General features: G+C 38.7%; 1 protein-coding gene across 5 annotated transcripts in view; it reads right to left on the bottom strand.

Moving 5' to 3' along the window:
- Focad (focadhesin) overlaps positions 1-27,248 on the bottom strand; it is a 295,918-nt gene that overhangs the window by 181,156 nt on the left and 87,514 nt on the right. For all 5 annotated transcript variants that reach the window (XM_034503044.2, XM_076934681.1, XM_076934682.1 and 2 more), the window contains 2 exons: positions 25,509-25,711; positions 15,995-16,252 (listed from right to left, as the gene is read on the bottom strand). In XM_034503044.2, the coding sequence (XP_034358935.1) occupies positions 15,995-16,252; positions 25,509-25,711 (461 nt within the window). The remainder of the gene's footprint in view (positions 1-15,994; positions 16,253-25,508; positions 25,712-27,248) is intronic.

Raw genomic sequence — 27,248 nt, forward strand, 5'->3', positions numbered from 1 at the left:
AGGGATCCTCCTTGCCTTTGTTTCCATTAGCATACAGATTACAGGTGCTCCCTGCCACACTTGGATGTGAGCGTCTGTCCTCAGAGCTTTGTAACAAGCACTGTTACACTCTCCACAGCCCCACTATTGAAAAACACTATTCTTAATCTCCTTGCTTAATCTAAAAGTACTTTAAAACAGGCACACCAAGCTGAACATTGTTCAGTGTAGGTAAATGAGCTGGCTGCCAAGCCTGATGACCTGAATTCAATCCCTGGAATCATCGTGATGGAAGGAAGGAAAGAACCAACTCTCACAAGCTATCTAACCTTCATGCACACGTTTCCCATACATACGTACAAAACACATACACACATATGTGAGTAAATAAATATGATGAAAAAGGCAAACACAAACATACATGACAGTCAATATCTCCCCTTTGAAGAACTTGGGGAATAAAGGATGATGCTAGCTCCAGACAGACAAGAAAAAAAAATTTCTCTCTAGCTATAGCCAGGCACTGCACCTGCAACACAGAACAAACAGTTGTACAATGTGTAAAAAGAACAATAACAATGTAACTTTTGCTGACCATGAGTTATGTCATTTAATTCACATGCTAAATTTAATGAGGCAAGTTCCTTTATAGTTCTCATTTTAGAGAACAGTATGCCATTGTTATACTACTGTAGAATCTCCAGTACATTTTGAATATTATAAGAATTAAAAAATTAAATTTTCCTGTTTATACAAAGGCATAGACATCTTCTTTATATACAACCAAATCAAAAGCCAAAGCCTTCATAGCCTATGAAAATATACCATACCGACTAAGGTAGCCACTCCAGTAACACACAGTTCTTGTTGAATGGCAAATCAGCCAGAATTCAGTGCAAAAACAAAGACAAAACAAACAAACAAAAAAAGAGCGAGCGAGTGAGCGAGCACTTAGCACTGGCAAGGTCTGTCACAGTGATCCCTGTGTCTATCCTCACACCACTCCCACAGGTCCTCAGAGGTGGCTGCAGATTCCAAGCACTTAGCTTCAGTACTTGAACCAGGATTTATCATCAGACTCTCACTCTCATTTGTGGCCTGCTTTGTTTTGTTTTAATTCTTGGTGGGGGTGCGAGGGCGGGGGGCAGGGGGATGGCTAGATAGGCCACCTTAAAAATATTTACTAGTTTCTAGATTGTTAGCGTCTTCACAGACAATGGCACTGAGCTAAATAATGTGTGCTAATAGTATGATTTCAAAAATATCTAAACAAAAATGCAGTGTTCTAGCACTTTAAAGGGGGGAAGAGAAAATGAGATATTCCAACTTAATTCTTCAGATACAACAATATCTGAAGATATTATAAGTATCTTCAGTATAAGTAGCAGATCAAAGCAAAGTCATTTTTATTGAGCGCCTTCATAAAAACATATTTATATAGGACTCAAACCTTGCCCACCTTGAAAAATAAAGCAAAATTCAGTACACACTAAATGGTCAATTTAATTTTTAATGAGTAGATGACATGGCAAAAAAGGTTCAGTACTTATAAATGCTAAATGTCTGGGAATGTCTTCACTGGCTTTTTTGAACATTTTCAAAGAGCAGACACAAGGATTCATTAGCTCTTAGCACATATGAACCTGCTCCAAAGGCAGCCAAGAGAGTTGCTTAGCAACAGTGCATTTTGCATCTCTCATCATCCCCAAAGATGCTGCTGCTGCAGCAGCTAGGTCAAGCCTCTCATTAGCAACCTGACAAAGGGTTTCTATCTCCCGTTCTACAAAATTATTTTTATTTCCAGGTGAAGCTCAAATATCTATGTATTATTCCAGCTGACAGTATATTTCCTTTCCTCGACTCCATTTTCTTCCCTGCCCCCACTTCAACTGATATGCTTTAATGAACCCATCAAAATACCTGTAACAAAAGCAGGCACTGAGAAATCCAATAGAATTTATATCGCTATTCACACCACTCTAACTGGTCCATAGCTTTTGGGCAATAAAGTAAGAAATCTTTAAAGGAAAAGAGGAGGGAAAAAGCACTGAGATCAAATAATAAGAAATGAAGAAAATCTCAGCTACTTGACTTCAAAATTAACAAAACACAAAATTTATTCAAATTATTTGTAATGCTATCCCTAACAACTTTATTGTTCCCATAAAAGCTAGCCTGCATCGTCTAGCTAAAAGGCAGAAAATTTCAGAGTGGTAGTAAACTATGACTAAACAGACAAATAATACTGAATATTAGATACAGAAAAGAAGCTGCAGCCCCTACTTTAATGACTATGTTACGAACACCTCAGATCAGTAACTGTTTATTCACTTCTGAAAAATATTTCATAAAATATTTACTAATCAACAGTTTCCAAACAGAATTGAGACTTGAATTCAAATAATCTGTCCTGACATAATCAAAGACTCTTACAAAGAAAGTAAATAGAATGAGCAAGAAGACATTGCACTTCATTGTATCTTAAAGTACATAACCCAGCCAGCCTGGCGTCTAAGTCTATGCTTGCATGCACACCCTACAGAAAAGAATACAGAAAGTGAACGGCATGTTACAAAAGACAGAGCATGGCCCTAATGGACACTGGCTAAGAATGGTCTAATGAGAAACATTTAAAAGCAACTGTTATCACACCACATCAAATTAGGAAAGTTTGTTAGGTGATCTGAAAGGAATAACATGATTGGCCTCCTGTGCTCCCCCACTCCCACCGTTTTTTTCAATATACAAACAGCAAATAATGAATCTTCAGGGGGATTTCCCAGAAGGGTGTCATTTACCACTAAAATATTTCATTCCAGCAGTTGAAAGACCATAAAAGGGTGAATGTCCTCTAGAGTCTCTAATAACGGCAATAGATCTTGTGTTACTATTCACAAGTGACCTCTCAGTCAGGCGATTTAATTTTTTCCCCTGCAGCATGGTTGGTTTCACACACAGTGTAATAACAGTTTTTGCACGACAAGACAATTCATCCGATTAGAAGGACTGCATTAAGCCTTTCATGAACAGCATGTGTGACCACAGCTTTGCCCAGGGTTTGATTTACGACAACATAACGTATGCATGCATGGTTCTCCATTTTTCTACAGTTTCAAAAATGATTCCCGGACTTTCTTCAGTAACTTTGCAGACCATTACCTATGCCCTCCCTGACTTCAAAAAACAACCAGGAACTCATCAACTATTCAATAAGTGCTACAAAGATGTGCAGAGAACCAGACAACAGAAATGCACACAAGACTCCTTTTTTCTGCATGAGCTAAAAATGATGTTCTAATGTCTCAAAAGGGAGAGACTAAGAAAGGGGGCCTAGAGAACATACCTGACCATTGAATCGACCTTCATTCATCATGGTATGACACCAGTGTACCACTATGGTAACAGTACATAGCTGAGATGCTTTAACCAGAGTGAATTTGGAGACTCTCATTTGTAAATCTCAACAAAGCACAAAATATAAACAGAGAAATCAAAGGAAAAGGTGTGAAGCGGCCATCTGGTAGTTGCTGCTGCAATAAATGTGCCAGCATCATTCAAGACCCATAGAAGCTGAAACCTAAGAATATCCACACGCTCACTCTCATGCTGCTGAGATTACTAAGGTTAAACCCATATCCCCAGCAAGAGCTGTAGTGACAGCTGGCAGAATTCTCCAGAGTTCCCTTAACTTTACAACCTCTAATTGATGCTGATAGGTCTGGTCATCATCTCTCCACCACCCTGCCCCAGCCCCTCAGAAACCTCTAATATCTGCATCTGGACAGGCTCCTTTGGGAAACAGGGTCAGCACATTGTCAGTACGATGAAGGTGTCTGTACATCTCACAGCCCAAGAGGGATCCCCCTACTGCTCCATGGCCAGCAGCCAAACTTGCAGGATGAAGGTCTCATTAGACTTGGTGCAGGGAAGCTGTGTCTGCCTTATCCATTCTACAACCCTGAGGAATCATGCTGCTGTGAAGAGAGGCCTGTATATTCCCCTAGAGAGCTTCATCCCACTGGATTTTTAATAACACCTACCTGAGTTGCTCACATTTTATTATAAGAAATACTAACTTGTGTTTTGCATTGCCAAAATCTGTGCACGTAAGCTGATGTGATACTAAAGTATCTCTTCTCTTCCACCATCACAATATCTAGCCAAGCATATCACATACACATACACACACATACACACACACACACACACACACACACACACACACACACACACATACTTTCTTTTTCTTTTTCTATTTTTGCATCAAACATGTTCCTCTTCAGCATCACTTTCTCTTGACTTGCTGTGAACTACAGCTGTGGTAGGCAGGTACCAGAGGCTGTCACAAGCCCAAGCCACCACTGTTTTAAGTTTTGAAAGACATCACTACTAATTCACTCTTATCACTCATGTCCCTCCCTCAGGAGTGGGAGAGGCACACTGATGTGGACTAGAAGGAGAGATCGGAGGAGGACAGGGACAATCCCAGTCACTAAATGTTAGACAAAAAGGCTGGGATGTGTAGGGCTCACAGCCCCCAGTCACTCTCTCGAGTTGCCCATCCTCTCATGGCTGAGGGAAGGCTGAGATGTGCAGCAATTGTTGGACACCTGGATTTGTTCCTACCACATGATAGCTTCTACTTGTCTTCTCACTTCCTTAGATAAGCCAGGGTCTTCCTCAAAACTGTTCTTTTTAAAATCCTATTATACCACTTCAACTACCCCAAGTCTGATTTGCCCTAGTGGTTTAGAAAACGTCCCTCATCTTGCCTAGCTGCAAGGCTTCAGGAGCTCAATTTTCTCAACAGCTATATCCACTCCAGGAACAAGTTCCCTAATCCCACGTACCCAGGTTAATTCAAAATGGCTAGAAGTCTCTCTTGCCACCCCACTGTGACCTACGGCCTATCAGTGCCTTTGCATATGTTCTGCATTCTGTCTAAAATGTTTCCTCATTCCTCTGCTTTAGAGAAACATATGGGCCCTCTTCTCTGTGTTGCAAGGATGGTTCCACAGTGGCAAGTACTGTCTTGTATCAACAGTCATTTTTAATGTCTCTATCAAGGCACAGAGCCTTATCATTCCTGAACGAAAGACAATATCCTTCCATCTCAGTGTTATCAGCACCTACCATACAGGAGGGCTGCAATAAACATATGTTGTGTGATTAAATGAGCGACCTGGAATTGCTTAATAAATAACATGGGGCCTAATAAAAACAAGATGTGCACAGTATCTCAAGCTGAAGGATAACTCCATGATAATTGCACTTAACACAGATAAAGATGCACCACTACCATTAAAGATTAAATACAATTTGCTGCTAAATACATATAAACAGTAAAATGCCACCAGCATAATTATCATTAATAATAATTCAGAGAATGAGAAATAACGAAGATAAGCAAGACTGAATTTGAAAAGGACTGAAGAAATAAAAGGCGATCGCCTTCACCTTTTTACTGTACCAAACTAATTACCCAAGTGTTACCAACCACCAGTCCCTGTTGATAGGTCTTAATGAATAGATAATTTGATCATTTTAAATTAGCACACTCATCATATTAGTGTAAGTGAACAAATTTAAACAGCCTAAAACCAGTAGTGTCAATATCTGCTAATGTTATAACTCAGCCTATATCAAATTACCATGAACTCTAAATGAATAAAGTTCACCTAATAAGATGCCAATGTGATCTAACCTAACCTAAATCTAATGACCATGAACTCCATAATGTTCCATCCATTAGTCTGCATAAACAAGACAATTTTGGGAAATACTTTATTGGTTTGGGGATAAAATCATATATAGCTAACAATAGCTACCTGTCAACTATCAATCAACAAATAAAACACAGGAATCTTCTAAGGATTCTGAGAAGCAAAAACTTTAAGACATGGCTTCCCTTGAGGAATTCCTTTTATAAATTGTAAATTAAACTCTTTCTACTAAAAATTGCCTTTCAACATAATTTACATTTAAGACAACTGGAGGTCACTTCAAAACACTAATTTGTTCTTACTAATCTCATCGAACTTGGCACCTGCTTGATTCAGCAATACAATAAATTCAGGTAAACATTTTTATAGCTTATTTTCTTTGCAGAGACAGGTAAATATATAAATTATCTTAAAAGCAGAAGCAATTCATTCACACAAAAGGGTTAGTAATCAAGATAGCAGAACTCCTGGTCTCCAAAAGTCCAATCAATGTACCTGCCCAAAGTTATCATCCTTTGTTACTTCTTAGCCATTTCTCTGGATTCACTTGCTTCATAACTGTGTGTTTCTACCCACTGCAAACAAACTGACTTCAGAATGCCCAAACGTTATATTATATTAACTTTTCTGAAAACCTTGCTTAAGAGCCTATAGTACGTATGAGAAAATGCTCAAAACTAACACTGATTGGCAGGAAGTGCAGTGTGTTCAATAGACATGGGCAAAAATGAGACTTCTGGTGAAGAACATAACACACCCGCCTCTGAGAGCGCTGGAGCTAAACTCCACTATCCAATCAAGACCTGTAATCTCACTGACAGCTTCAGGACATAATATCTAATTGGCATTGTGTGCTATGGGCTTCAACTTAAAAAAAAATTAAAATTAAATCGGAGACACTGAAGAGGAATTCCTCTGGAGAAACTACAGTTGACAAAGTACTCAGGAGCCTCCAGAAATGCATTTACTCTGCTGTTTATTCAGTGGAGTTGCTCAAATATAAGCCTGTGTCATGGACAAATATTTTCCAGCCAATATGGGATGAAAAGAGGCAACATATTTCTATTTCATTTTAAAGAACTTGCATTTATCCAACAAGAGTTATTAAGGAACCACTTATTCCCAGCAGTCTTAGGTGCCCCCTCATGGAACTTAGTTGCCCCTTTCTGAGCTCACACAACATCCTCTCTACATTGGAACACAACAGGGTCTTCTGCAAGTACTCTTATTCACAGTGACCATATCTCCAACTGCCTTAGCACTCCACATCCCAGTGAAAACATACATTGCAAAGCTGTTCTCCTGACTGTATGCTGAAGAGAGAGGCCTTCATGCATCTCAAGATCCCAAACTAACAGTGTACAACCTCACCCCATTTCAATGTGTCAACCACAGAAACACATCATTTTCTCAATGTTTCCCCAACATTACTTTCCGAACACATAAAATACAAAATAATTTATTTAGTAAAATATTTCCCTAAATATAAGAAACCCCCCCCCCAATTATGAACTTTCTGAGAAACTATACATAAAATAGCTTTGTCCATTCAGCAATACTCTCCAATTGGCATCTTCCTTTGGTTTGGTGAGATCTCTTGATCTCTTCCTTTTGAGCTTTAAGCAGAGGACAAGCCTACAAAGGGTACCTCATAGAAAGAAGGAAGCAAATAGGCTTCCTTGTTCTGAATGTAGCGTTAGACTGTTCTTCATCAAATTCCATGTCTATTCTTTCTGTGTCAGTGACACAGAAAAGATTTTGTTTTGGTATATTATCCATAAGCTAGTGAGATTATTATGGGTTAGAAAAATCACAATCAGACATTCCTTAAATGAAAACTTTAGATAATTGCTAATCTGTAGCTCCATCGGCAGTAATTCAACATAGCATTAAAGCTGATGTCAGAAACTGACACAAAAGTGATTCCCTAGGTATAAACCCTAAGCTTCATGTACACCCTAAGCTTCATACACACCACCAAGACAACAGACTAACAATTTAAAGCATCTTACTCTACAGATACCTTCCCAGAGCACTTAAAGAAGAAATAAATATTTTGCCACAATATATTTGCTATACCCTGACCATTGTATTTTGGTCTGTGTTCCCTTTTGTCTAAGTGCCTCGTGCAGACAAGCTCATCCCAATTTTTCCCAATTGATGTTATAGCTGCCAGGAAATAGTTCAGCATTTCTTATCTCTGAAGGTCTTTAGCCAAAGCACTGTACATTCAGGCTTCTTTTGCTGGTGTGAAGAACACAGGCAGCCGCCTGACTTCAGGGGGTAGCATTTCACAGAACTCAATGACAATAGAACAGAGTGCAGAGTGGCCAGAGACTCTTTGTGCACGCCCTTTTACAGAATACATCTTCTCCTTTTCTCACAGCAGTAACTCACAGACCATTAAATCTCACACATTTCCTATTCATTTTCTGTGTTAAAACACAGCTTATGACCCTGAGTATAGCTATCAAGAATTCTGCCCTGAAAGTCAACTTTTACTATTTGATAATATATGACTTTGAAAAGATCAGAAAGGCCATGAACCTCACCACTTAAGTGATTTCAAATGGCTCAAGCACATATATACTTTCACAAATGGAAAAAAGTGGGGAGGGCTCTGAAAACATCACAGCATTGTCAAAGATTGCTACAGCTCTCATTAACAAGACCCAACAACCAAAACCTGAAAAGGAGAAAAGGACCTCAGAAATGGAAAATGCAAGTGACAATGACAACAAAAATACACAAACGTGACCTTCATCACCTTGAAACAAGAAGGTGAGAAAGTGGCTTGGACATGGAGCTTTAGGAGACTACCACTTGGTGGACTACCGTTTGGTTCAATGAGAGGAAAGTGTAAGGAAGAAGCCTGTGACAGAGGAAAACTGTGTGAGTCTTCTGCTACCTGATTTCAGCCATGTGTAGAGTCTAAAAAGACAACCTCATAGATGCTACTAGAAGCCTGAGAAAGCAGGGAGAGACATAGATCAATAGAGGCTAACCTACAGTAACGACAAAAACCATTCTAGAAGGCTTTCCACAGCAGGGGGACTGCAGGTAATAACATTCTGTATTTTTAAAAGCTAGAATAAATAATAGAATAAATAAAAGCTGGAATAAACACTGAAACATTACAAGAAACCCCATTAAATTTCACAGTGTTACTTTTATATATTGGTTAATTATTTTAAGTTGAAAGCCTTTCCTCTTGATATTTAATTCATCAGTAAAAATGCAATGGATATTCCTTATACACAATATTAGAGTTATCCACCTGGAAATGTGATATCAAAAAACTTCGATCTACACAAAAGCTGGTGACCTTGGTGACTAATGTTTACTGGAGACACTACGGTTTTTTTGTTTGTTTGTTTGTTTGTTTAACTGACACATAATAATTATACATATTTATAAAGTGCATCTGATACATGTTGACACATCCATCTCAATCACTGAAGACATCTGAGCCTGTCTATTCCAGATCGTTACACTACCTTTTTGTGAATGACCGTCTTACTCTGCTGAACTCACCCCTCATCCTTAGACTCATCTAATCTCCTTTTGTCCTCCTTTCTCCACTACCCTCCTAACCTCAGAGACCACTATTCCAGGTGTATGACCTTGATATAAACCTTTAACCACAAAGGAAGCAACACAAGAAGGCAAAGCATTTCCTTAGGTTTAAAATATATATTAATATATATATATATTAATATATATATTAACAGGGGCTGAAAAAAAAGAGTTCAGTTGGTAGAGACACCTGCTACCAAGCATGACATCCTGGGTTTGATCTCTTGGACCCACATGGTATAAAAATAGAATAGATGCTGCAAGTTGTCCACTGAGCTCCACATACCACACAGGTCATGGCACTTACACACACACACACACACACACAAACTTTTTTAAAACTAATATCCACTAATAGGCAGACTTTGTTTCCCAGAAAGGATATAAGCTTTCATCAGGAGATCACCTACATATGTTTATAAGTCAGATGATTTAGCAACTGGTAAATCTGATAAACTTTTTGTAGGATCAGAAAGCCACAACAACAGATTCCCTAGCACCTAGCACCTCTACTGTCTAGACTATAACACTAGAATCTGCCACTAAAGGGAAGTTGTGGTGGCTTAATGAGAAATGTCCCCAGTATTTGTCAGATAGTTGAACATCTGGTCCCCAGCTGGTAGCTTAAGGAGGTGGTGCAACCTTGATCTGTCACTGGGGTGGGCTATGAGAGCTTATAGCCTCACCTTACTTCCAGTGTGTGTTCTGTGCTTGGAGCTGTGATCTCTTAGCAACTCGCTCCTGCTGCCATGCCTACTGCTTACTGCTTGTGCAAGGCCTCCAGGCCTTTGGGACTCCCCTCCATGATGGATTCTCATATCTCTAAAACTATAATCCAAAATAAATGCATTCCTCCTTCTGGTATCTTATGACAGCCACAGAAAAGTAACTGATACAAGATTCCAAAGAAGAAGATGGCAGATAATTTAAGAGATGACTATCACCCTTTTGGCTGGAGGGAAAAAAGGACCATTTGAGGAAATGCAGTAGAGGGATACCCAGATAGAGTCAAAGAAAAGTTTACCTGAAGCTGTCAGAGTAATTATGAATGAAACATACTGGAACCCAGAGTCACAGTTGGCAAAGAACCAAACACAAAATCCACAAACACAGGCAAAGTCATGCAGAGTAAGGGCAAGTCACATTCTGACAGTGAGAAACATGACACGATCTGAAATATGGACTGTGCTGAGAGAAGGCACTGAACTAGTGCTGCCTTCTATGAAGAATGAACTCGAGGCTCACAGAGCAGGTAAGGGAGGCTCACTAATAGGTTCACAGAGACACAAGTCAGCCAGCATTTACTCTGAAAGTTAACTTCTTAGAGAAGTTATACTAGACATAGACTAGGATTGCTGAACTGTCCACAATTACCTTACATAGGTGGGCAACACCGGCTAAATGCTCACAATTTGATTTGATAATGTCCTGAAAAGAGTCCTCAATTGAACTTTAGAAAATACTTGTGTACGCCTGATCCACATTGTCTCTTAATGCACTCTGCAGCATCTATGCTGAACATTTCCTGCTACTCACTTCCCACTTAGTATGGCCAGATCCTAAGCAGACCTGAGGCAGGGAAGAACTGGAACTACAAATGGAAATTGAACCCAGGTCCTCTACAGAAGTAAAAAGTACTCTTAACAAGTGAGCCACCTCTCCAGCCCCCAGCAGTAGTGAGCTTTCATTGAGCACTGCCTGACCTTAATTTATATTTTCTGTAAATTGAGTCTTGGGTGAGAAAACTAAAAGAATTACTAACAAGTGCTGATATTTTCTACAAGTTATTTTGAATCATTGTTTGTTTGTTTATTTGTTTAACATCACAGTATGCATCCAGGTAACTTTTAAGTAGTATTCCCAAAGCCAGAACTTTCATATCACTTAACATCAGTCTTCTAAGACCCTACTTGCCTTAAAACTACAGGAAACTGTATGCCTCATTATGAGGGAAGTGGAGGATGCCCTTAGTAATGCAGTTCTGAGTGAATGTGTGCTGTTGACACATGCATGGTCATGTCAAGGACCATAGCCTCTGACCAGTGGGGAAATAGCAAAGCCTTCTCCCTGGGCTAAGACATGGAGGGATGGCAAAACCTTCCTCTGGTCTATGTGTAGTTACTGACAGTCAAAAAATGTCCACCAGAGTTTTCTCCCAACACCACCCCTTCCCCTGGATAGCCACAGACACACAGACAGACAGACAGACACACACACACACACACACACACACACACACACACACACACAAAAGGTTCCTTTATAGAGACTGCTCCTACAAAGATTAGCTACAACTACTCCTTTATTCAGCTGTATATAATAACAACCCTGCGTCCTTGGTCATCTGCAGGCTATAACCCCACCTCTCTGATCAACTGTATACAAAAAAACATGCTGAACTTTCCAGGATGCTGAGGCTTCTCCATCTGAAAGCCCAAATTTCTCTGAGCCCAGCTTTTTTCCATGTCTCTTTTCTTTAGGTCTGTCTCTGGAGCCATTCAAAGTCATGATTACACAAAGTCAGATTGAGAAACTAAGAAGAAGAATGCACACTGGAGAACTACCAATAGATGCTAATAACTTACAGCATTTTGTATGAATACTACTAAACATAATCTCTACTGTCACGAGTTAGAACAATAGTAAGAAGGATGTCAGGATACACTTCAAGCATAGCTCACTTCTCTTGAATGTATAAAACATTTTCTCTCGTAAGTTCTTACGTCATGGTCATATACTTAATCAAGATGCCACTGCAGCTCACCACACTTTAGATGGTTGAATCCTCCCTGGTAATTCCCAAAAGCAGGGCCAGAAGGTAGCCTTGAAAAGGCTATACCTCTCAGATCTACTTCGTCTCATAGGAGTTTAAAGCTTTCCTTTACTATTAACTCTTCCATGAACTTCAGCCAACTGTCCTCCTACAGAAACAAACCCCCACTAAATACAAATATAAATATGTGTCACATAGTTTTATAAACCAGAAAAAAATAGACATCACTTCACCCAGAGTCAATTTCAATGCAAATGAATACACTCATAGCATCTACTCACTACTATAAAATTTGCTGTGTCAAAATATTGAGTCCTTTCTTTTTGGCTGCTTAAACTATAGCTAAAGACTATTAAAATAACATGATTGATCACATTGTAATAAAACAGAAAGAGGAGAAAAAACTCACTCACTGTCTCCCATTTCTAGGGGACTACTTCTGCCAGCTCCTAGATGCTTATCTGTAAGCTCCTAGGATGGCATTGTGTGTGGTTGGGCATCCATTTGAGTAGCAACATTTAAGCAGTTTACTCTACCATGCTTTAGGAGCACAGGATATTTTTCTGATTTTCATCAAAACTATGCAACAAATAATCGATGGATGTACAGCATGATTTAAATACATAGCACTGTTTAATGAAGTCTAACGAGAACATGTACATGAACCCAGGTGGTCGTTCTAATTATTGCCATTTCACAGAACACACACACACACACACTAATGCTTATACAGATACTAAGGTAAATAAATAAAACATCAGGTGCTGAAGGCTGCAAGCCAGAATATAGAGAAATCTGAGTTGAGCAAAGCATCTGTCTTCTAGGGACTAGGAGGAGATGATATCCCAGCACAATGGTCTCTTCTCAGAAGTTTAGTACTTCCCTAGACACATTAGTTTTGCTCAAACGTTTTGTATTCTTAGCAGAGTTCCATGTTTATTAAAGGGAAATTATCTTTCCTTTAAGAAATCATCTGTTATGGTTTGGATACAAGAAGTATCCTCCAAACTCATGTTGTAGTTTGGTTCCAAGACTCTGAGAATCAAGCTGAAACTGACCTACAAGCATCTTCACTACTGGCTATTCTCCATTGTATCAGAAGGCACAGTGCCATCTGCTGGGAAAGAATTGTCAACAACAGTCCTACTCAGCTGTGAGGCCTGTGTGTCACAGGACCAATCCTCCAAGCAAGACATGTCTACCAGTACTATAGTGGCAGGACTGTCGTGAGAGCAACCAAACACTTTCTGGTTGGATCTGAAGTCTGTTCCTGTCTGATAGTGTAAACCTCATCAAAAAGCCTTTCGTTAGGACAGACATGAGCCTTCCTAATCTAATGTGCAAGCTATGGCTGCTGTTTAGCTAAACAGACATGCTAAACATTCTGTTTATCCCCATAGAGTAGCACTGCTGTCAGCTTTCACCAGAAAAGCTTCTTTGGCAGTGAGCTGCAGTTAGTGAGAAGACTCATAAATAGTCAATGTGCTGAATACAAGTGACTGTTAAACACTCAGCTTTAAATCATCCCTCCAAGGTTCAGGGAACACTGTAGAAGAAGGGACAGAGAGACTATAAGAGCAGGAGAGTGGGATGTAATGTTGTGAAATTCTTTCTTCCAGGCATACCTATGGCCCTCTTTAATTCTCAATAGCTGTGATTAACTGCATCAGAATGGAATCATCAGTGTTTTGTCATAGAGGGTCAAGGGCTAGCAAGGCCTTCCCCCTCCCTGAAGCAGTGTAGGCCATGCCTGTGGCTGGCAGGAGTTTGTAAAGTACGAACCTCTACCTAAGAATCTATAGGCAGTTAATGAGAGAGCAATTTTCTTCAGTAGTAAGGTAACCATGATCCTATAAATAACCCTTCACCCTTGCTCATTCATGTAAGTAACCTTAACCTTAATTAAGTTCATTGGTACACACACACAAACACACAAACAGACATACACACATGCATGCACACTATATGCATGTCACAAATATTAAATGCCATAATAAAACCTGTTCTGTGCTAATAAAAATGTAAAAGTAAATAATTTATCCGTTAAAAGCTTGGCTCTCATTGATAAAACCAATCATTGAGATGTATCTGGATCAATTTACTTTCTTACTGATCTATTAATGGATATACAAATTGATAGCATTATTGAAAGACAGTGGAAAATCTGGAGGTGGAACCTGGTTTGAGGATCTCTACTACTGGTGACATACTTTTATAGAGTATATCTTACTCCTGGCCTGTTCTTGTTTCTCTCTGCTTTCTAGCTGCCATGACCTAAGAAATTTTATCCACCATGCTTTTCCATGATGTTTCTATCTAGCCACAGACCTAAATACAACAGAACCAACCAACGATGGACTGAAATTCTGAAGTCATCTCTCGTCTCTTATGCTCTTTTAAAGTATTTGTCACAGGGACACTAATTATGACTAAAATATCCTAACCTCACTCAGCACAACTCTGGAGTCACAAATCCTGACTGTTCACCTCACTTCCATTCTACCTAGAATGACAACTAAAATGTCTCATTATGTTACCGTCATATTTGGTGCATTATGGACACATGAACCAAGAAGAAAGATCTAAGCATCTTCTGTTCCATGATTCCTTTGGACTGTGAAGATGAAGTAATAAGTCTCTGTAAGTCTTCTACATAATTCACAATGGGAAGAAAAAAAACTGCACCTTGAATATACTACTCAGGCCAAGACTGACCTAAATACTAGTCTAATAGCAACTTGGGATGAGTTACTATTATTGGTAGTCAAGAATTACTCTGAAACCAAAGGAACTCACTGAGTGAATTAAAAATAACAGATAGATGTGTGTGTGTGTGTGTGTGTGTGTGTGTGTGTGTGTGTGTGTGTGCACGTGCGTGTGTACACTGTCAGAAGTGTAGACAGATCAAGACAGGCCACGGTATTATTTCAAGGGATTCTTCTTTCCATAGTATCCAGATGCCACCTGAGCTTCAACTACTCTAAGAGTGTCCTACATGGTCTCAACACTGATGAAAACACAGGTTAAGACTGGGGGTCACTAAAAAATATCAAACAGAGAACTAGACTAGAAGAGAAGCAACATGAGATGATTTATAGTATGTAGATAAATGGATAAAAAGGTCCTTTGAATACACTACAGGTTACTTGATAAAAAAAACAATGGGCATGACAATCTGAGAGAATGAGAAACTCCTAGCACGAAACCTCCATCATCAACATGGCTCACCAACAACACCGACTAAAGCTTTAACTAGGGATGCATGAGTTTTTTTTGAGAGGGGAAATATTATTCTCGATGCCTGTAAGAAAACATAAGCACAGACACAATAAACAGAATATAAAATAATGCCATGTCTGCTGGGTTAGGAAAGCCTTCCTTCACGGGAAACATTTGAGAGAGTCTAACCAGTAGAAAATAAAAGAAGCCTGTGTTAAACTTATTTCTATTTTTAGAGGAGGGAGGGAAGTCTTATTTATGTCTGACTGCTTATTACACTCAAACTCCATGCAGACAGGAAGACAACTGTTTATCCTCACAGTCTTGTCTGCAGATCAGGACCACACAGGGTAAGGATACAATGTTTCTGCTTATTAAATGACTGAGTGGATCAAACTGTAAGGAATCTATCACGAATTGATTAAGCTGGGTCACTTTACATCAATATTTGAACTAAAAAGAAATGCACCTTGAAATGTGTTGTGAAGAGCAGAACAAAAATGTACTGAATTTGGGGTTCCTCGAAAATAATAGTTTTAATTAAAGGAAAACATTTGCATCATTAAAGGAACATCAACATCAGAGTAAGCAGAAACCAACTGGGAAGATCGACATTTTTTAAAGCGATAATTTAAAACCTCATCATACGTAAACTAAAAATAATCTATAATTATTATAATACTAAGCTTTTCTCCTATTACCTTTCCATATTCTCGGGCTTTACCTGAGAGGAATCTGCTTGAGCTAACTGTGTGGTGACCTTCAGTATCTGCTGAAGATTCTGTCCTCCATCTTCAACAAGCAGGTGAGCCAGCAGTAAGAAAACGTGTGGAGGGATCGCTGTGGTGGCCGGGAGCAAGGACTCCACTGCAGCCAGCCAATCACTAGCCGAAGACTCTTCTTCAATGACTTCAAGAATCCTCCAGGCTGTGAAGATTGAGCCATACATGCTGCCTATAGGAAAAGCAAGCCTGCAGGAGGTCTGAGAAATAGACACAAGAAGGCATTAAAAAATGAGATGAGTATGTGTTAGAAAAATATTCCTATTCCTGACATTCACTCATTTTATAATGCATTATCAAAATCACTCCCCAACACCAACAACAAAAATAGACACTTTGAGGTCCTGCCAAATGGCTCTCCATCCAAATGTGAGGCAATAGGATCAGACAAAGAGGAAAACAGTTGTTCCATAGAACCCGGGAACGCTTTCGCAGAAATTTTTTCCTACTTACCATTCATCTCCTATTAAGACAGAGAGGGGAATTGGATTTGGATCAATATACAAGATCCAGAGGCAACAGAGTTTGGGAAAATCTATTCCCACTTTGAAAAGCCTCAAAGTGACCAACAATGAGAAGAAAAATAGACACCCATTTCATTAGCCCAGCTCCAGGCCCTTGTAAGTGGCAGCCCAAAACAGATGGCAGACTTGGACACAGGACAATTCACATTGGTAACAGACAGTGTGTGGATGGGAACAGAGTTGGTTCAGCTTGAGCCTGGTAATTCATTAGTAATTGTGAATAACTTCACCAACAAAATGTAGCCCTAGCTCTAAGCTGAACAAGACCAAGAGAGGGTGCTGCATTTCAGCAAATCAGAGAAAAGGGCCCTCACATAAGTGTGGCAGTGCCGTCAGGTCCAGGGAGTGCACAAAACTTGCAGTGACACTTGAGTGGAAATAATTCAGGAGAAGCCACAGGCATTGCAGAAGCATTTGACACTGTCTGCTAATAGAGTCATTCATGTTTCACAGAAGATGATAGCAGAAATTAAATTCTCATAACTACCTATTATCATAGGATGGTTTAAGTATAAAAACCATTGAAGGGTGGGAAAGCTAAATGTTATAATACATATTTTAAAGCTTATGATTTAGTAGATATCAGGAATTCATACAATTCTGAGACCATCACCAGGGCCTACTTTTATATTTTCATTACTCTAAGGGGAAATCCCAGTAGCCTACCCCTACTCCCTGTCCCTGGAAACCACTCATTGACATTATTTTTCTACTCAGGCTATTTTACATGACAGAAAGCATATAATTTGGGATATTTTATGACAGGTTTTATATGATAGACACCACTCATTTTGTGGCTTCCTTTCCCTTAGCATGTTTTCAAGGACTGTTCATGTCATAGCTTGTGTCTGTGCATTTTACTGCCAAATAGCATTGCATCATACATATATAGCTCCTCTTGTCAATCCATTCATGATAGATGGGTTACTGAGCCATTTCCATTCTGGGATATAATTATAAACAACACAATCAGCATTTCTACAAACATTTGTAGGGCAATTCAAATAAATACACAATTCTTTTGGACATATGCTAAAGAGTGGCTGTCAGATTTGAACATAAAATAGTACTATAAAAACAATGTGGAAGTTCTAGCCATATTAATAACTAATATTAACATATTTTCCAAGTGAAAATATAAGAGATATAAATAGTTTACATAGAATGTTATTATTTTTTGCAGAAGAGGCTGAGGAGAAAAGTATATGTTGTATTGTATTATATTGTAATATATTGCATTGTATTGTTGTGTAACAACTTGGTAACCACTAAGCAAGATATTCTCTTTAAAAGAGTAAGAACAGCACTACTGGAAACCACAGTGAAAGAAAAGGGCTTTCATCGTATTCCATCTGGTACTCTCTGAACCATGTGAATGTATTACTATTTCAAAAATCTTACAAAATTTAGGCTTAAATAATAACCTAAATGTATATACCTTTGTCTTACAAAAATACTGTTGACAAGAAGATAAAATTCATTAATGACTATGGTCACATCCTTTATACTAATGAAAACCAACACTTGACTTGAAACATAAAAGACTTGATCTTCAGGAAAACCAATCCAGCCATGAAATATCATGCAATCATTTTAAATCTTACTTTACTCATTTATACAATTTTAATAAAGACTAACTTCTTACCAAGATAGAAACAAGATATGAAAACATTTAATATATAATAAAGCAGCTAGTACAAGGCCTAAAATTGCAAATATGGGAAAATGTTATCCCTGTCTAGGGGAAAGAAAAACCAGTGAGTAAGAGTAAAAAAGCTTAATAACTGGAAATGAACATGAGCCATGAACTAAGTCCAAAGCAGAGATAAGTTCTGACATAAGTAACTCCATGTTACTTGAGGTATTGCCTCCTTCTTGCTTTGGTTTGCTGGCTTGCTAACAGGTAGAACAGCAGTAGGAAAGCAAAATGTTAAATAATATATCACAGTAAGATCCCCTCGCCCTCTTGAGTGACAGCTGCTACAGGAATACTGTTAAGAAAAAGAAGGCTGTCATCAAGGACTTCCCTACCCTGAGAGAAAAACAGATGAAAGGGTCGGTACGTTCTGCCTTTCAGAGAAAAAAGTAAAACAAAACAAAACAAAACAAAACAAAAAAAAACCTGGTATTATGTGTATTATAGAACAACAGAAAATAATAAAGAACAGGAACCACAGGGAAAATTATACTTAAATAAATTTAGAACTTAAATGAGGATGGTGTATGTAATATCACCATTGGTGCGGTGGGGTAGCAGGTTTAAGACCAGACTCTGCTCAAAAACAAACAAACAAACAAACAAACAAACAAACAAGGGGCTAGGCATGGTGGTGTGAACCTCTAATCCCAACAGAAGCAAGCAGTTCAAGAACAGCCTGGTTTTCATGACTAGTTAAGAGACTAGCTGGACTAGTGAGTTCCATGTCAAAAACAGGAAATACAAAGGAAAAAATAAAAGAACTAAAAGTTAATGAATGAAACACATATTTGAGGAGCTAGAGAGATGTCCCCACAGATGGCCCTGGCTGGTCTTCTAAAGTATCCAGGTCTGAGAGCTGTCCATAACTCCAATTCCAGGGATCTAATACCCACTTAGAGCTTCCACAGGTACAAATGTGATACACAGACATACATGCAGTCAAAACATTGACACAAATAAAATTTAGAATTTTAAGTATGTATTAGAATTAAGTGAATTTTTATCAACTTTTATAAAGAAACTTGGAATATCTAGTTTTAAACTTAAAATTTAAATTTATACTATTCTTAATTACAATTTCTTGTGATTATTATTAAATTATTATTATATCTTCAATTTAGAGTTTAACTCTAATTTTAAAATATAAAAATGTTCTGGTGCATTAAGTTTGAACTGTAAGTCTGTCTCTTTCAAGCTAAAAAGATCTTTGACTACAGATGAACACAAATTAACAGTAAGGAATACCATTTATCTATAACATTGATCTACAACACTAACTATAATGGACTTTAACAGGCAAAAGGGTGGTGACATGGAAACTCAGCACTCAGGAGATAGAGGCAGGGGGATCTCTGTGAGTTTGAGGCCAGCCTGGTGTATACAACCAGAGATACATAAGGAAACTGTTTCAAAACCTAAAAACAAAAACAGAAAGTGTATCTCTTTCCTTCCTGTGTTTCCATGAGCAATGGAGATGAGAGCAGAGAAATGTGGGACTACTTGGTTTTTGAATACCTCACATCATCCTCAATGTAAGATCAGAACCATCCTTACTTTTCAAGCAAAAGCTCTTAAGAAACCAGGTCACTTCAACTTACTTCTAATTTACCATAGTCTTCTATGAATCCACCCAAATACTACTGTTACTTCCACCTAAATTCCACACAAATATAAACTAGTGAAAGAAGGGAGAAGGAAGGGAGGGAGGGAGGGAGGGAGAAAGAGGAGAAGGAAGGAAGGAAGGAAGGAAGGAAGGAAGGAAGGAAGGAAGGAAGGAAGGAAAGAAGGAAAGAAGGAAAGAAGGAAAGAAGGAAAGAAGGAAAGAAGGAAGGAAGGGAAGAAAGCAATACATTCCAGATCTAGAGGTAAAATCTGAAACTCAATTCTATCCTTTACAGCACATGTGACTGGAACACACCCATGGCCTCTCTAACCTCAGACACATGACTTGGACAAGAGTGTTTTAAAGAACACCCTTGGGACCAGGACACAAGCTAATGGTTGAACAACTTAGCATGTGAGAGGCAGGAGTTTCATCCTAAGCAATATACAAAGGAGAGAGAAGGAAGAAAGAGAGAGGAGGGGATGGGGATTGCAGATAAATACCTCTTCCTAATCGCTAAGATAATCAAAATCAAAAGACAAACAATAACACCAGTTAACAAGGATGAAGAGGAAATTGGGCTCCTCACATACTGTGATGGGAATTTCTCAGTTATATAGCATTAGAATAATACCCCACAATTCTACAAATCTATCCAGGAGAAATAAAAGCACATTACCACATAAAAAACTTGCATGTAAATGTTCATTGCAATACATTCACAGTAACAAAGCCTGAAAATAACCCAAAGTTCACCCCTAGAGAAAGAGAATCAAAGCATTGTTCAGACATCCCACTAGTATAAAAATTGAAGCATAGCCAGCAGTGGTGGTGCACGCCTTTAATCCCAGCACTTGGGAGGCAGAGGCAGGTGGATTTCTGAGTTCGAGGCCAGCCTGGTCTACAGAGTAAGTTCCAGGACAGCCAGGGCTACACAGAGAAACCCTGTCTCAGAAAAGAAAAAAGAAAAAAAGAAAGAAAAAAGAAAAGAAAAAAAAAGGAAAAAGAAAAAAGAAAAAATTGAAGCATAAAAATAGTCTCAACACTTGGGAAGCAGAGGCACTGAAAGTTTGAGACCAGCCTGATCTACAGAGTGAGTTCCAGGATAGCCAGGGCAACACAAAGTAACTCTATCTATGGGATGGGGAGTCTCCAGTACAAAGGGCCACTCACTGTGGGATCCCATCTTTGTGAAATTCCATAAACAACCCTCCCCCCCTCCCAGAGAGCAGATTAGGGGATGCCTAGGCTAAGGAGAAAGGGCCAGGATACATGAGATGTAGCTTTTCAGATAATCCTAACAAACATTCTAAGGCTTATTGTGGTAACTCAGAACAAACTGAAAGATCCTGAATTGTACATCTGACCTGTATACAATATGTATGTAAACTGCATTCCAATATACCATTAAAAATTAGGCAAAAGCACTCATACACATAAAATAAATCTAAAGGGGGAGGGGGCTCCCAAGCACAATCTTCGGCAAGGTGTCTCTGTGCCTAAGTTAGCTCTTAGGTAAACTACATCACAAGGTGTGGTGTGAAGATGCAGTTAACAAGAGAACAGGGAATGAAGTCTACAACACTATCAAAGCATGATGCTTTGCTACTCATTTGACCAGGGCCCAGAGAGAGCAGCCACTAGTCAAGAGCCATGCCCCTGAAAGCAGAAAAAAGAAAGAAAGAAAGAAAGAAAGAAAGAAAGAAGGGAGGGAGGGAGGGAGGGAGGGAGGGAGGGAGGGAGGGAGGGAGGGAAAGGCAATAATGACTGACAATGATGAGAATCTATTTTAGAGTCACTGTAAGAAACAGGAGTTTCTCATACTGTATCTGCTCAGTAGGCCTTAACTTATCTCTAAGTAAGATAACGACAACTCACTGAAATTTTCATGACTATTGAAATTAAGAAACAAATATCCTAGCCAGGCAGTGTGGTGCACGCCTTTAATCCAAGCACTTGGGAGGCAGAGGCAGGAGGATTTCTGAGTTTGAAGCCAGCCTGGTCTACAGAGTGAGTTTCAGGACAGCCAGGGCTACACAGAGAAACCCTGTCTCAAAGAAAAAAAAAAAGAAAAAGAAAAAGAAACAAATATCCTAGATATTCTTTGCTTCCTACAATTCCACATAAAGACCATCTGGTACTGTTCAATCAACAGGGCCCAGAAATACTATAGTTACACACACACACACACACACACACACACACACACACACTTGCAGTAGTCCCTAGTTGAGTCAAGCTATCCTAATCTTCCCACTGACTACAACAGTTTTATAGAAATGGGTTTGTCCTCTGAATAAGCACAGCAATTTGGCCCCAAGTCTCCATCCACTGTATCTCATCAATCCACTTCATTCCCCATCCCCCAAAAGTTCCCCCAAATCTGTCTTACTGTCAGGTGCTCAGTGTGAGCCACAGCTCCACATCCATCCTCTGTGGGGCTCTGTGATAACACAGTGGTACCTGGTAGCATTCCTTCTTTACCCTTTAGCATAGTGTTGGTCACTATCAACAGAGGGCATAGCAGACAGACTGCCTCTTTATCTGAGAAGAGTGACAGTTCTGCACAATTACTACTCTCACAGCATTCTTTAAGGAATAACTAAGTTCCTTTACTAGTCAACAATTACTTGTAGTGGTTTGTCTTACTCAAATTTCTCTCCTTAGTGGCCCTAATTCATGTACACCAATGTTTCTTTTATTCTCCATTATCTTGGGAGAATTTTTTAACACTTTACAATTTACAACTACTGGCTCATGGTGAGATTACAATAGACGGTTTAACATATCACATTTAATAGTCAAATAGAAAAAAGGATCTTATTTCTCAAACACTATAAAAAATACTTATTAGACTTTAAAGAGATGAATATCATGTTTACAATCATGCAATTTTTATATCTTGAGGAAAAAAGGATATTAAAGCATGTTTTATTTCACGGTTCTCAGGCTTCAGAAATGGAGGAGCCATTACAGCTTGGTATGGCAGGGTATTTAACCTACAAATTGTCCTTCTGAAGAACAGTTCTAATTATAATCAAACACTGAAGCAGAATCACCAGGAGAAATCACTAAAAACAGCAAATCCGTGCCTTTCATAGAAAGCTTTCTGCAATAAATCAATAGGAAAATGGGCTAGTCTTAGGAGAAGTACACACTTTCTATGAATAACTTGCTAAATACTGAATATCCACTATGCACTCAACAATGGGCCAGGTACTTTGGAGGACAAGATAAATACGTTCATATGCTATTTAAGTACAAGAGAAAGAAAACATTCAGTCAGACACGGGCTAAGATATTTTTAATTAAAGCCTTTTCCTACAGTCAGCTGAGAAATATAAAGCAGAAAGACTTAGGATAGAAAAATACAGGATGATCAATGACTACTGCAATTTAATGTTAACAATTTACATTGCTGCCCTTTCCTAAAGGCCTGGTGAAAGAGTCAGAATTTTCTCCCTCAGTGAGCTAACCCACAGTGTTGCAGGTACAAACACGGAACCTTCCACATTAGCACACAGTATTTTGTGCACTGGGTAAATAAAAGGAAAGCTGGAAACACAAAGCACAGTGAATTCTGGCTTCAGGACTTGAGAACATTTGGCTGTATTTGGAAGAGCGGGCAGTTCATATGGAGGACAAGAAAGAGCATTATGTGTGAAAGTGAAGATTTAGGAATAGACTTGGTAAGTGTGAGGCAAGCAGAATTAATAGTTGTGTTTGGATTCCACAGCCCATACTGGTACCTGAGGAAGAGAATCCTACAGTAAATGTGGCTTGTTTTTTTAAAAAGGTAACAGAGGTCCGCTCCCAACCTCAATAAGGCAGTGTAGCATCATGCAAAGGATATTTATAGCACTGATAGTATCCCTTCCCCCTGCCCCCTTGACAACAGCTTCTAAAGAGAGAGTGCAGCTATCATCGCTGATGAATAAGATACACACACCTGAGCAAACAGTAAGCCAAGTCCTTAGGTATTAGAGTTACAGTGAGCCTCAGTAAATAACACTTGTGACGTAAGGTACACAATTGAAAATACATCCTGCCTAAACCCAGCAATGGCCCCCAGCCCTGGCCCCACCCATGACTCTATCAGTATGTGATATGGTGAATTAGGAGGTAAGGTATGAAACAAAGTTATTAGGTTCTTGACAGCCTTTTTAGATTTCAGATAGAATTTCCTTCTCTTACTGCTAAGTCAGATATATATTTCAAGAATTAGAATTATAGTGTAACAATCTGGATTGAGGAAGCAGTAATACACATTTACTTTGTTCCCAGTACATTCTCAGGTAAGCAGTAATGATGACTAGAGGCTAACCCCAACAATGCATGACTAAAGAGACCTCTCTTTGTCCAGATGAAGTAACAAGTGTATTCCAGCTTGTGTTTGCAGGGACTCCTCCTCAGAGACTTTGGATGTTTGTTGTTTTATCTTACTTAACCCTCATCCCCAGTCCCTAAGAGAAGAGCTGAGAAGTAACACATTTGACCAAAGGCACTATGTCACAAGAAAAGAGGCCTAGCAAAGTGGCCTCGGATCAGCCATCTTATGCTACTGTCACAGAAGAGGGAAACCAGAGGGCCAACAACAGGACTCCATGAGGAAAGACACTTGTTGTCAACCCTGACAATTTGGGTTCAATTTCTGGGATCCATTCACAGGGTAGAAAGAAAGAACTGAATCCTAAAAGTTGTCATCTGACCTCCACAAATGTTTAGTGGTATGTGTACATGTGCACACACACACAAACACACATATACACATACAATTTTAAAATCAGAAAAAAAAAAAAACAAAGGAAAAAAGGGAGACTGAGAACACAGAATAGGTGACTAGGACAACCACTCCTGCTGCAGCACCAAGACTTCTGCTCAAACAGGCTGTCTTCATCCATGACCATACAGCCTTGCAAGGTAATAAAAAAGTGTGTGACAGACTTGTCTTCCATATGAGGCAGGAAAACATAGTCATACATAAAGACAACAAGAGCCACTGGCCGGGGAACCTAACATTACATGCCATATAAATCTTATACTAAGCCCAAAACTTCCAGGATTTGAGGAAGAAACCCTGTCTAGCAAGATGTGGGATATATATTAATGGTCTTTGAGAATGAAAGTATACTAAAGAAACCCTAGAGAGGGCAAGACCACATGCTGCTCTTGCAGGGGACTGGACCCACATCAGGTGCCTCCCAACCACCTGCAAATTCCAGCTCCAAGGGATCTCAAACTCTCTTCTGGCCTTTGTGGAAAGCCTCCTGTATGTGCATAAAATAGATGAATGAATGAATGAATGAATGAATGAATGAAAACAACTAGATTAAACAGATTTCATAGATTAAATAAATAAAATGTCAGATAACGCAGATTTCGTTTCTTTTTCTCTAGACTACTCAGTAACATTAGCAGCTAGTGTACAGTGGAATCTCAGAAAGAAGCAGAGATCCTACAGCATTTTAAAACTTATTGAGGACTGACTGCCTAACTTCCTTTCATATTCCAGAGCACCATAACATCCCCCACACTATTGTCTGACAAATCTGAAAAGTGCAGAAATTTCATCAAGATGTAACAGAAAATGCACATGGATGGAGGAGAAAAGAAATAGAGGTACTCATTACCATGTTGTTGTCGTCTCCATAACACTCTCTCTGTAGCACTTCCAAAAGACTGAGGGCTAACTGCTGCCTGGAGGGGCCTTCCTCACCCATGGCCAGACAGTCTTCCAGGGCTGTGGAAGACAGTATCTGCAGAAGAGGCACCAGGAGCAGCAGGGATGCCTTCGGGATTTTCTGACCATCAGTAAGCGAGAAGAGCTTCAAAGCTAATCATCAAAATAAAAGTTCACAAGTATTTTTAAATTAACACTAGTCAAACAGAATATTTTACCCATGAAATAGACTTTTTCTTGCACTTTTACAACCAGCTCAGACACAACTAGGATAATAAGTAAGGGTAAAAACAAATAAGAAAATAACAGTAAAATAAAAGCTAATCACAGGTTTTTTTTTTAAAAAATGTTGATATTCATAACAGAAAAATAAGAGTACTTATAAATACAAAACATATTATGCATTTATATATCATATATATATATAAATCAACTCTAGTTTTGGTCATTGTGAATTTTTTTAAATACAATTAAACATTTGTCCTTAATAACTTCTCAGCTCCAACTACCAACCAACCAAAAGACTCTAAGTCCCTGATCAGCAAATAATGAGGGCTGCACACATGTGTCTTGAACAAAAAAGCCAAAATCACATTAGCAGATGCTTAAGTGAATGGCAAGGTGAAAGATCCCAAGGTGAGATTACAGTTTGGTCCTCAATTCAAATAAAACATATAAATCGAACACTATCCACATGACAGAGACTAATAACATATACTGACTGGCCCAGGACCTGTCAGCTAGACAGTTATGAAGGGGATCATGGAATTCCCAAAGCCACACACCCATGAAACCCTTTGCAGTCAGTGGTTCCTTCTCATGGGAACTCAGGCATCACATCAGAAGCACATACACAGATGTGCAGTGAGTTAGCCATGCACAGGATCTCCTGGAGACTAATGACTGAATGAGTTAGGATACAAGTGCACTTGTTGTTCTTACTATATTTTTCAAGGTTGCCGAATAAATACTGATTTAAAGATGTTACTCATAGATGTCAGGGTCAAATGGTCAAAGTAATCAAGTAATTTCCTCACTACAATGTGATATTGTCAGTATTCTGTCTTAAATTGCTTGGAAGTCAAACCTTAACATGAGCTAAAGTACAAACACATGTTACTATGATATATTTTCCCAAAATATTGGGCTTAATCCATAGTTGTCTATAAGTCATTTAAAAATATATTACCTTTCTGCAAAAAAAAATAGGAACCACATAGCACACATATTCGATATTGTTATAAATTTTCTAGATATTCTTATAAGCTATTACTTATAATCAAGGCTAGTGTTATTAAGTACACAATATATTATATTATATTAACACTTGCATTTTGAATTTGAAATGATTGACATTCTCTTGATAATCTATTACTTTGAAAACTAAATAGTTTCCCAATATACTAAAGAGTTTCAAATGACAGACCGTCTCAACAATTTTCAGTGTGGTTTATTCCCTTAACCAAGATAACCTCAAAACAGGCATTGGTTTACAAGAGAAAGAAAAGTCTGTGAGTGAACAGCTGCTCAAAACATTTGCTTGGTCCTGTGTCATTTTTTTATTGTGCATGAGCCAAAACACATGTTTGCAACGTCAAAATTAAAAATGCTGTTTCCCTAGGGCTTTGGAAATATTTTTTGTCAATTATACAATTACAATCCATTTCTATAAAAATGAAAATCTACAAGG

The sequence above is a fragment of the Arvicanthis niloticus genome, chromosome 5 (genome assembly GCF_011762505.2).
Source record: "Arvicanthis niloticus isolate mArvNil1 chromosome 5, mArvNil1.pat.X, whole genome shotgun sequence".
NCBI lineage: Eukaryota > Metazoa > Chordata > Mammalia > Rodentia > Muridae > Arvicanthis > Arvicanthis niloticus.